The sequence below is a fragment of the Abramis brama genome, assembly GCF_963993115.1.
Source record: "Abramis brama genome assembly, chromosome: 1".
Classification (NCBI taxonomy): Eukaryota; Metazoa; Chordata; class Actinopteri; order Cypriniformes; family Leuciscidae; genus Abramis; species Abramis brama.
Window position 1 is genome coordinate 27854166 of NC_139963.1, and position 12577 is coordinate 27866742.

At 36.8% G+C, this 12577-nt stretch overlaps 1 protein-coding gene across 1 annotated transcript in view; it reads left to right on the plus strand.

Moving 5' to 3' along the window:
- septin12 (septin 12) overlaps window positions 1-9094 on the plus strand; it is a 68554-nt gene extending 59460 nt beyond the window's left edge. Inside the window, exons 5-11 of the mRNA XM_084125197.1 lie at window positions 1255-1336; window positions 2754-2891; window positions 4443-4560; window positions 5525-5620; window positions 5762-5858; window positions 6173-6224; window positions 7899-9094. Coding sequence (XP_083981323.1) covers window positions 1255-1336; window positions 2754-2891; window positions 4443-4560; window positions 5525-5620; window positions 5762-5858; window positions 6173-6224; window positions 7899-8058 — 743 coding nt within the window. The 3' untranslated portion in view covers window positions 8059-9094. The remainder of the gene's footprint in view (window positions 1-1254; window positions 1337-2753; window positions 2892-4442; window positions 4561-5524; window positions 5621-5761; window positions 5859-6172; window positions 6225-7898) is intronic.
- The last annotated feature ends 3483 nt before the right edge of the window (window positions 9095-12577 follow it).

Genomic DNA, 12577 nt, shown 5'->3' on the forward strand with positions numbered 1-12577 from the left:
TTTAAATGATAGGCCTAATTTATTCCTGTGATGGTAAAGCTGGATTTTTAGCATCATTACTCCAGTCTTCAGTGTCACATGATCCTTCAGAAATCATTCTAATATCCTTATTTGCTGCTCAAGAAATATGTATTATTATTATAATTTTCTTCTTATCAAAACATTGAGTTGAAACATAATTGATATGATAACTTCTTCATTACAGATCATTCCAGTGTTTATCAGTGTAAACATGACCTTATAACTTCTGCAAATACTTTAAAAAGGCTGAAACGATAGACCTACTCTGGTATTCTCTATCAAAATGACAAAACTAATGCCTGTGTTACTGCTAAACTAATAAATTGCCTTTGCAGTCTCCGATTTGAGACATTTCGTCTAGCAGATGTCTTGCTGTCCCTTGCTTCCCCAGCAGTTTTGTCTTTCCAAAGAGCAGGCCTGTGGAAAACAAAGAGTACCAAAGTCTCAGGGTGCCTGACACCTCCACACACTACAAAGCGGCCCACTGGCCCTCACAGCCTGTGAAAAAAAGCTGGCCTGCAGACTGACCGCCAGGGGAGATGAGTGTTACACAATCCCCCCTTTTCTCAAAGACTACACAGTGCAGAAAATGAAGTGGCGGGCCGCTCAATGCCACCATTCAGCTCTGCTCCCTCCATGTGTGTGAATATGGGAGGAACTAAGCCCTGCTTTGTTGCTGAGTCACGCCAAGATGAGCATATGTGTTTCCATTAGCTGATCATGAGGGGTTTTCAATCATTGGCCAACCAATCCAAAAACTGGCACTCTCTTTTGCTAATGCCCCACTGCGTATGAAAAATTGATCATCATCAGATAGAGTTATAGCACTTTGAATCTGGAGTGTTGACTGACAGTTTAATTTTTCCTCGTTACAATCTCGTCATATTTTCCTTGATTGCCTCATCCAGAAAGATTAACATGATGAGTTAACAACAAATGCCAATCAACCAATGCCAGGGATACAGTAGGGGTCCCTGCTTGCACAGACAGCGTATTAGACACTTTTTGCAGGCTGACTTCCTGCAAAATGACAAATGCTGTAAGCATTCCTGCAGTATTATATCAGAGATGGAGATTAAATTAAAAGCTCAGGGTCTTCAGTATGCGATTTTAACTGATTAGTCCCTAAGAAATTTATGTTGCTGGAAAAAAGACTGGTAAATCCTTGTCAACAGGACATTTGATCCTTTCATTCTTTTCTTCTCTAACTCTTTTTGTCTTGTTATTTTCTAGTCATCGAGGAGAAAGGGGTGAAGATGAAGCTTACGGTAGTTGACACTCCTGGATTTGGAGACCAAATCAACAATGAGAACTGGTAAAAGCAACATTTAAACCTTACCATATACAATTCATACTATATACAAATACAGGAGAGTCCAAAAGTCTGAGGCCACAATTAAAAATATGGGATTCAAAATGTAATTTCAACTTGGAAATAAGCAGAAAGTTTTAGAATTGTGAATCATTTAAAAAATTAAAATGTTAAAATACTAAACCAACCATTCCCGACCATTCCTGTACTATTTCTAGGTCACTAATAAAAATACATTTTAAAAGTATATTTGTGGCTGACATTTGTGGCCTTTTTACAGAAGGTCAGATGCTCTTGTTTTCATGAAAGCACAAGGTGTTCTTTGGATTATTATGAAATCATGTCGGAGAACATGATCATCAGGTAGAGGTCTGCGCGGGACTGTTTTTTAAGTCCCGCTCCCGCTGGGGTTATATCCCGCACCCACCCGTTCCCGCTATATATACACTATTTGTTCACCCGCTGTCTGCTTAGAATAATTTTCTTCCCGACCCGACCATCCCGCTTAATATAGATCTCCCAGAATTTCACATGTACATTTTCACAGAGAAAATAAAAATGTAGTCTGCACAAACATTTTTTTATTATTATTTTATTCGCCTTGTCAATATACAAAATTTAACATTTTGCTGCAGACAGTAGGCTAGGGGAAAAAATGTCGCAGCGAAAAAAAAATGAAGTGTAGGCTATTATTTTTACGTATTATCAAAATTCGTAACATTTTGCTGTCAACACAGGAAAAGTGTCAGAGAAAGAAAGAAAATATGACATGTCATTAAGCAAAATATGTAGGCCTTAACCGAACAATATGTAGGGCAGACTGTAGCCTATACCGGGTGGTCGATAAGATTAAGATTAGGTAAAGCGAAGATATGCTGTTCTGAAAGAACGTCGGCGTCGGGAACGTGATATTGAATGACCGACCGCTCCCGTTCAAATTACACCAGAGTTACCGACCTCTACCGTTTTTTAGTCGGAAATTTAATCCCGCGGCGCAAAATATCTGGTCAGGTCCCGCGGGAATGCAGACCTCTATCATCAGGTTTTACACAAACCAAATACAAAGACATCCTGAAATTCATGTTAATTCTACTTTTCATTTAAATTGTTATGCTAATAATATAATTTTCAATGAAAATGCCAAATAGAAGCTTTTTCACTAGATGTCTCAGGCTTTTGAACCTCACAATATCAAAGAGAGCTCTAAAGCAGTGCGAGATCAAATCTGTGCGAGATATATTCTCTTAGTAATTAAAGAGCATTTGGGATTTTACTGTTAAAAGTAACTATTTATTTGACACTAAAATCATGCCTTAGTGTTTTTCAGAATATTTATTTTAAGAGTCATTTTAAGTAACTTTAAGTATAAGCATGTGTTGTTAATTGTAATGTTAACCCTTCCCTGTGTCTTTTTTCTCAGCTGGGAGCCCATTGTAAAGTACGTCAATGAACAGTATGAAAAATACCTGAAGGAGGAGCTGAATGTCAACAGGAAGAGAAGAATCCCTGACACCCGCGTTCACTGCTGCGTGTACTTCCTGCCGGCCACTGGACACTGGTGCGTGTCGACTTCTTGCACGTATGATGTGGTTCAAACCTAGCCAGACATGTTAAAACGCTGTTGTGCGTCTGTCACATTAATATGACAAGGCTTCATTTAAGAATCTTTTTAGAAAGTCTTAGATTTTAACCCACTAATCCAGTGAGATTTCGTGAAAAATCCTTCTTTTAGCTGCAAAACACAAAGATGTGTGTTATATACATCTTCTCACGTCTCTGCTCACCAAGGCTGCATTCAGTTGATTTGATTCCTGTGATGACAAAGCTGTTTATTCAGCATCATTACTCCAGTCTTCAGTGTCACATGATCCTTCAGAAATCATTCTAATATGATGATTTGCTACTCAAGAAACATTTCTTCATTGTTATCAACATTGAAAATAGTTGTGCTGCTTAATATCTTTTTGTGGAAACGGTGATACATTTTTCTCAGGATTCTTTGATGAATATTTTATTTATTTATTTATTTATTTATTTAGAAAAGGGACAGTGTACATTAACATTCATAAATGTAAATGTACCCAAATTAGCCCGAAGGCTAGTTTTCATTGGTAGTCCCTTTTCCAGATGTTATTAGGCTCTAAACTAGAAAAAAGGGTTAAACATTACAACAATACACTACAACAATCATAAAACTAGAACTTGTAAACACCTCTGTAAAATACAATTAAACATATTATACAAAAAGACAATATATATATATATATATATGAAGAGTTCAGATGCAAAAGCTTCTAAGTGCCATCTGAAATTTTCTTCTAGAATGATCATCAAGCTTGTATATTTAAGTTCAATAATTTCACTTAAATGGCAATGCAAATGACCTATTAATTGTCATTTGAGTGAAATTACTTAACTTAAATATACAAGCTTGATAAAAATGATCATTCTAGAAGAACATTTCAGATGGCACTTAGAGGCTTTTGCATCTGAACTCTTCATATATACACACAATAAAAAAATATATTGTTATGAGTTAAATATGACTGATTAGGTCTATAATAAAATTAATAATAAGATTAATAATAATAATAATAATAGAGGAGCAGCATTAATGTTCACATTGTTGGTTATGAAGAAGCCATTTCTTAAGATTAAGCTTAAAAGAGTTAAATGATGAGTACTCTCTAATTGAGTGAGATACAGTATTCCACTGATGTGAAGCTCTGTATGAGAAAACAGCTTGACCAAACAGAATAGAGAGTTCAAAAGAACAGCAATTTTTAGTAATATTACAAATGTCTTTACTGCCAGTTTTATCAATTTAACACATCCTTGCTGAAGGAAAGTTTTATTTTATTTTATAAAAATGTAATGTAGTATTATTTTATCTTACTTCATGTAATGATATTTTAGCATCAAATGATCTAGATTGATTAATTTCCATTTAATTTTGCAGATGCTTTTATCAAAAGTATGGTGTGTACCCCATTTTCACCTGTATTTAAAGGATGAGTCAAAATCAATGGTAATGCTGGGTGTTAATGAGGTCAAATGTGTCAGCAGTGAAACATGGGCTTTATTAATGATCTATCCTGCCCTTCTACAGGTTACGCCCTATAGATGTGGAGTTTATGAGGAGACTGGGGAAGATAGTGAGCATCGTTCCTGTGATCGCCAAAGCAGACACTCTTACTCTGGAGGAGAGGCTAGAGTTCAAACAGAGGGTGAGCTGTCCGTCATCTACACCTGCGCACGCACATTTTATCATATGCTGGCAAAATTGGATCATCCTCTATATTTCCCGCCAACACGTAAATATTCAGTTCTTCGCATAATTGAGGTCATGAATATGGATGACCTGCTGCTGTAAATGCTGGAATTGTTAGAATTCACAGTTCAGCTGTGTGGATAAAAAGTGAGATGGATTGAAAAACCTGGGCAGAATGGATTGAGAGAGAACCGTACGTTGCATTCGAATCTCCAAAGGTCCCTTGGCTCTGGCTTGGAAAAATGAATAGGCCAAGCTAAGGTTACGAGTGGTGTCTGCGATGTCTCCGTCGGGGGAGACGGTCTCTTCTCTGACTGATGTATAGCAGCTACTTCAGCCCGGGCCACTTGCCATCAGTTCTCCCCACGGAACGCTTTTGGACAGCTCCGACGGCACGGACCGCAGGGCCAGAACGGCCCCCGCACGCAGTGTGTCTCCTATCAATATACACCAAACAACACTCCTAATGATGTACTCTGTCATTTCAGCCCATTATCCAGAGCTGTCTCTCACTGCTCAATAGCCTGAGCAGAGCGCCATGCGGGGGCGGACGTCACACTGTGCTCAAGATATCAATCGCAGATATCATATCCATGTTCAACAGCCGCACTCCAAAATCCTCCCCCACACGCACACATGGCAGCAAAGGCATTAAACTCTAATGCTTTGCACCTCGGGCCCGAAATTCTGTCTGTGAGGGGAAAAAAAGAATTTCCAAGTGAACTTTACTGTGGCCTCCGAGTGCAAGAATGCATGAGGATCGAGATTGAGACTAGTAAAATACAGCGGGAAGAGCTCGAGGAAGAGGAACTGCTGTCATATTTCACCCCCAGGGCGATTGTACGGTTTTTATGTATGTGTTTGTGCGGTAGGTGGTGAAAATCAGTGTAATCCATCTAACTGGAAGCCTCTCTCTGCAGATAAGACAGGACCTCCAGGCCAATGGGATCAGAGTGTATCCCCAAAACGAGTATGATGAGGACACTGAAGACCGGATACTCAACGATAAGATTAGGGTATGATGACGCTACTCTTGAGACTTCATTGCAACCAATTAATATAACTTGATTTAAATTGTTTTGGGGTAAACTATCCCTTTAATTGCTTTAAGTGGTTTTATACTTTGTGCTTGATGAAATTGCGAATGTTTCTTTCAGGAAAACATCCCTTTTGCTGTGGTGGGAACAGATAAGGAACACCAGGTGAACGGGAACAAAGTTTTGGGAAGAAAAACAAAGTGGGGGATCATTGAAGGTGAGAGTCTCACAAATAATCATGTCTTCCGTGAACTGCTGGTCACCAGTAATATGTTGTGTTTTGGATGCTGGTGCCAGGCTTCTTAACTAGCTTTTCCAGAAGGATTGTTGGTTGACCTACTTGGTCTTTTCAGCAGGGTAACTGTAACAATTGTCAAATCTAATTGTACAATGAAGGCTGACAGGCTTTGCAAGGCAAGATTGTCTGTGATTTAGGTTATTCAACACTGCCATCAAGTGGTATGTATAGAAAGTACAGTGATGCAAAATGCCTGGATGAATTCATGAATATGCCTTTGTATTTTATTTCAGTTGAAAATGTTGCGCATTGCGAGTTTGCACACTTGAGAGATCTTCTTATTAGGTAAGTCAATTTTTTAATTGCATGTATTGAAATATCGTAATAGAATGATATAAGCATATGATAGACAGACTTGCTTTTTAGGTAAAGTGGGAGTAGCCATTTATACCCTTGCATTCTGGTTGATGGGATTAGATTATGTAGAACATGCTCTTCCTAAACTTTAATTTAGAATTTAGTTTTTAAAATATGATCCAAACAGCTACATCAATGACATCCCATAGTAGTTTAGGATACATTTTTTCTTTAATGGTCAACTATAGGTGAACAACTGTATGTATTCATAGGCTAACTTCCTGAAGAGTGTAAACACTGGTGCTATGGTCCAACATATACATTTCTGGCTCAAGTAATGTTGTTTTGTATTGTTTTGTTTTTTTGCAACTAGACATTATCTCATCTATATCTCATCTAGCCTATCTAGTAAAAAAAAAAAATATAATCATATAATAATATTATATCATAATTTGGAACCAGTCGTACATTGGATCATACAAAAATCCATCCTTTATTAAACAAGACTATATTCTTTTCTGTCTTTGTTGTTTTGTCTGTTTTTTTTGTTTTGTCTTCATTTTCATTGCAATCTAGAAACGTGTGTGTTGTGTGTGGCTGTGGTTCTGGTATAGCTTACATCATGGGGACAAAATGTCCCCATAAAGATGGTAATATCCGAAATCCCTGTATTTTTTGGGACATTTTTTGGTCCCTGTGAGGAAAACAGCTTATAAATTATACTAAGTGATGTTTTTTGAAAATGTAAAAATGCTGAACGTTTTCTGTGATGGGTTGGTTGAGTTTTAGGGTTAGTGTAAGGGGATAGAAAATGCAGTTTGTACAGTATAAAAATCCTTCATGTATATGAAAAGTCCCCATAAAACATAAAAACCAGTGTGTGTGTGTGTGTGTGTGTGTGTGTGTGTGTGTGTCCTGTATAATCTTACTTGATTCTTGAGGATTTTTATTTGATCCCTTATATGGTTTGTTGCAAGTTATGACAGAAATTCCATTAGCATTTCAACAACAGATTGGTCAACAGATGTCAGAGTTTCATGCAGCAGCAGTTCAAATTAACTTTTGGTCAAATTACATCACTTTTCTAAAGTTTTTTTTTTTTTTTTTCATCTTCATCCTTGCAACTCAGCACTGAAAACACAACATCTTCATATAACTAACAACTTAGTAACTTAAGAAAGCATACAACCATATCAGTTGGTTGTGTTGGTTAAGTTAATATATGAATAGTAGCTGAGAAGGTCATGAGTACATCCCTATCCTGTGAGCTCAGTAAAGGACAGGTTAATTACAGAGTCCAATCAGGTGAGGCCAGGTCACAAAGCCCTCTCACCATAACTCTTGGATGGCGGCCCATTGACAGATGGTGTGAGAGTGATTCCCTGCTGAAACAGGATACAAAGGATGTCCGTTATAACGCTCCACATTTTTGAATTGCCTTTCACACTTTTTGATCGGCCTCCCGCCGAAGCGGAGATCAAATTAGAGCAGGAAACACCAACTGAATTACACAAAGGGATCATAAATAGCTAATGTAGTCAGTAAACAATTCAATTCCAACATAGGAGAATGACTTTTATTTTACATTGTGCATATTTCCCTTAGGGTATGTCATTGTGGGATCAAAATTAATTTTATGCTCTATTGCGCTCTACTTTCAAGGTCCCACTTGCAAGATTTGAAGGACGTCACTCACAACATCCACTATGAGACGTATAGAGTGAAAAGACTTAACGAGAGCAATGCCAATGGACAGGCACTTTCACCTTTGAACCGGGAGAATGGTACCCTAGAGAAGAGTGATGCAGAGAGTCACCTTTGAAAGAGATGAAGTGTGCACCCGCCTTCACCCCCCGTCAGAATGGGAGAGATGAACATTTCACTTCTAGATTGCCACTGTTGGAAAATCGACACGTTTGATTAAAGACATTTCCGCTTAGGCATGTAAACTTCATATGAGTCTATTTTTTGAAATTAATCTATATTATGGGTAGAATTGAACCAGGTTTTGGCTAAGAGAACGTTTCCCTCTATGTAATTTTTCTCTTTTGATATCTTTCAAACTCTTTTTGCCGAATGAATGGAACAGAGGCATGTTGGAAAACGTGTGTTTGTGTATGTGTGTGCGTGTGTGTGTGTCTGCACGCCTGACATCACTAGATGAGAAAATCCCATAATCCCTGTTACTGCACCTATACATTAACACTGAACCAGCAATGTGACATGCTCCTTTTGCTCTTTTATTTTCATAAATAATTTTTACAGCAAAAATATGATCTTTACCTGTACTTTTGTAAAAGAAGAGATTAAAAACTTTAGACAAATATTTTTTTTTACCATAGCTGCTTCGAAGCTGAAGGTATTTTCTTAACCGATACTTAAAGAGTCTCTTACTGCTATCCATACATGACTGCTGTGATGATAGCCGATGTGTTGATATAATGGGAAATATTTCAAATATAACCTTTGACCTCAAAGGTCTGGTATGAAATTGAATACTATTGATCATTTATAATGCAGAGATGGGTAGAGAAACAAGAGAAAGTCGATTCATACTGATGTTTGTCGTACAGTAACAGGTCAAGGTTACGGTTATATGTTTTTCTTTCTCTAACTAGTTAACTTGCTGTTTAAAGGTACACATTGTGCTGTTTACTTCCCTCCACTGGACACCAGGAGTCCGTCTTGCCCTTTTGCTTATCAAAGCTACTGTACATAACTATAATGTGTTCTTATTTTCTGTCACAGCAACACGTTTTTTTATGCAACATGTATTAGCGGCATCATGATTTCCTTGTTACTAATATTACTATTCATGTAAACACCATTGTTTTATGATTAAAAAATTGTCACCAGCATTCAATATTTATTTGGAGCCACTGGACAATGCTATTGGTTTCACTGGAGATTGCCATAATATTATACACTACTGTTATAAATTTTGGGGTCAGTATGATTTTTTTTATGTTTTTGAAAGAAGTTATGCTCAGCAAGGCAATATACTGTCAAAAACTGTAATATGGCGAAATATTATTAAAACTTAAAATTACTTTTTAAATATACTTTATTCTGTAATGTAAAAGCTGAATATTCGGCATCATTTCTCATTACACTAGTTTTTAGTGTCACACGATATTTTAGAAATCTTTCTAATATGATGATTTAGTACTTAAGAAACATTATCATCAGTTGAAAATGGTTGTGCTGCTTAATGAAGTTAAAAAAGAAAGTCCCCCTGTAGTCAATAATTTTATAACTTAAAACTCATCTTTTATCACCAAAATGACACTGTATTTTTCCTTGAAAAAAAAAAATCCTCATGCCTTAAAACAGCTTTGAATGTAACTCTAAACCCTTGCTTCATTTAGTATATGCAGTTCTATGAAAATGCAAATTAACCCCGCCTCCACTCACTCGCACCAGCTCAGAGACTCACTCGTTGACGATCACACGTTGACCTGATTGGTTACAGATTAGTTTGTGACGTCAGAAACACCAGCAATTTCAAACCTCGTTTTTGAGATTGTATTTGGGTCACTGCAGTTTTTAGGAGAATATCCTCAGCAATGGTGTTGACTTGTGACTTTGCACATGGTTAGTCTTAAAGCACATTAAAAACACCACATAGACATAAAAACAACGTTAAAAACTTGATTTTCACCATGGGAGGTCTTTAAAATAGTTCAAGAAAGATTTATAAATGTCTTTACTGTCACTTTTGATCAATTTAATTAATCTTTGCTGAATAAAATAAATTCTTTTAAAGAAAAATCTTACTGACCCCAACCTTTTGAACGATAGTGTGCTCATAATTAGTTTGCCTGTGTTCTACTTACAAAAACTAGAAATGGAGTCTCTCATCATTTTAGAATGGTAAAAATGCTTTACTGAAGGCTTACAGTAAGACGGGCATCTTACCTCATAATCGTACCTCAACAGTTGCTTCACCTTTGATCCATTTTCTTCTTCTGACATTCTCGTTTATTTGCGTTTTTATTATTTGTGAAATCCACCGGGTGCCAAGTGAAGATGTTTTCATTGTGACTTGCTTCAGGAGTGTTACCATCCGGCTAAATTTGCCAAAATAGCTTACTTAAGACTCTTATATAACACATGCTTATAAAGCAGAGCCACGAACATCTTTTATCAAGCTCTGCGGGACAGGTTTTTGATGACCTGCAAAGCACTGCTAAGTTTTGCTTCCTTTTTAGAGCCTTATTCATAAAAAAAAGGGTGCTCTTTGGGGTCAAAACACTTAATACAGATGGTATGTCTAAGAATAGACAAGGTAATTGTGTTTGTGTGCATGCAGATTTAAAAGCAACGTTAAAACATACAGTAACACACTGACAGCATGTGCTAAAGGGATAGATCACCCAAAAAATTTAAATTCTGTAATTTATTCACCCTTAGCCTATATGTTGTTCCACGGAAACAAATACAGTTTGATCATTTAAGAAAGTTTGGGGTGAACTATGCCTTTATAATTTAACGTCAAAGAAAATTAATGACGCAAATATGGTGCTTATTTTGTACAACTTTTACTAAAACGGTGCAGACTGGAACCAATCAATTGAAAACAACAACGCTTGTCTGACAAGGCACTGCAGCCATGAGATGGAGTTCATAAAACTTTGTCTTTTTTTTCTTTCATTTTAAATTAACCACCACAACAGTATTTACAGAAAGAAATGTACCCTAAATTACTGTGAAGAACTGTGACATGCCCGTGTCACACCAGTGAAATAAAATACCAAATAAATGAAAGAAACATTTTCGATAATCAGTGTGAGGAGGATATCTAACATTGCTCATTAGGCTGTTGAACCACATTCACCCAAACCATGTTTGCACCAGAATAAAAGTCATCGTTACTGACCCTGTATGAATGTAAAAAGCATTATTAATATTGTTTTAGTATTACATGTACACATAGGCTATAAAAGAGCCAACAAAGGAGTCGCTTTCTGTTATTGAATCATGTCGTTCTCAAATTTATAAAAAGAAACAACCCTGACATATGTTAGCTGGGAAGAGTTAGATGAACAGATGATTTATTCTATTCGCTTAACAATTAAAAGCGCCAGACATTTAGAGTTAAAAGCTAGCTGGAGGGTGAACAGAAACTGCCAACACACTCTGGATGTGGTAAGCTAGTAAAACTCCTTTAGAGAGCAAGAACAGAGGAGCACTATTCAAGGAAACTGGCCTTTGATAATGGTCTAAATTTACAGTGTAAATCAGACAGAAACACTCCATATCTGCCAGCCAGAATTGTAGGTAAGCGAAATTTACACAGTAGTTCACTGACTCGGAAAAGTAACCCTGCCTCGATCATATGAGGAAGGCAGCAGGCGTGTGTGTGCGCTGCCCACGCAGTGTCAATGTAGACACACAATAAACATCTGTTAATATTCTTGCATTTAGCCCGTATTAACATGTCTTTGATATTAGCTCAATGTACAAAGTGAAACAAGCTTAAGTCTCTTATACTATCGATTGCTGATGTGATTCATCGCTAAAAGACATTAACCTTTTTGCATATCTTGCCACTTTCCTTGACCAGGTTTTTCTGCTGACTCATTTTGTTTAGAGGGGTATAGACGTGCACGAACCAGGCAGCCTTAAAAACAGTTGAAACCTTCTGACAGATGACCTTGACATATTGATATATATTTACAGATTACAGTGAGGTTAGTGCATGAGTTATAATATTTATATTTCGGGTTCTATTAGGTGAAAAAAATCCATCCCACACACATAAACTCTGATTCCATACAAAGAGGGAAAAGGCTCGGGTTTGAAGTGAAAACAATATTATTTATACAAGATTAATACAATATCTCCGACAGTTTCATATAATTGTCCTCAAATACTATGCAATGCCTTAGAGATATAATAATAATAATAATAATCTCTTTTTATTTCATTCATCTCAAATGGTTCTGTTTATGTTATCAATGGAGACATACGGAATGAAAAGAGCTTTGATGGGATTTCCTTTAAACCTTCTCTATATAAACGCTGTTCTTTTCTTTAAAAGACAATTGGTGAGTGTAAATACTGCTATGTCTTCTAACAGTTATCAGGATACCTCAAATCAACCAAACACAGCAAAAAAAATGCGCTCATATGAATTACTGGTGCAGAATGTTCAACATCCAATCCTGGAGACAATGCCCTTTCACTATAACTCAACTGACATCCATTTTAAAAACAAAAACAAAATTAGTCACCAATAAAAAAATATTGGGCTGCAGGAGGGTTAGATAAGGTAGGTCAAATCGCTGTCAGCCGTGTCAACTCTCTGTCAACCAGTTATTGCCTTTCCATTCTTTTGT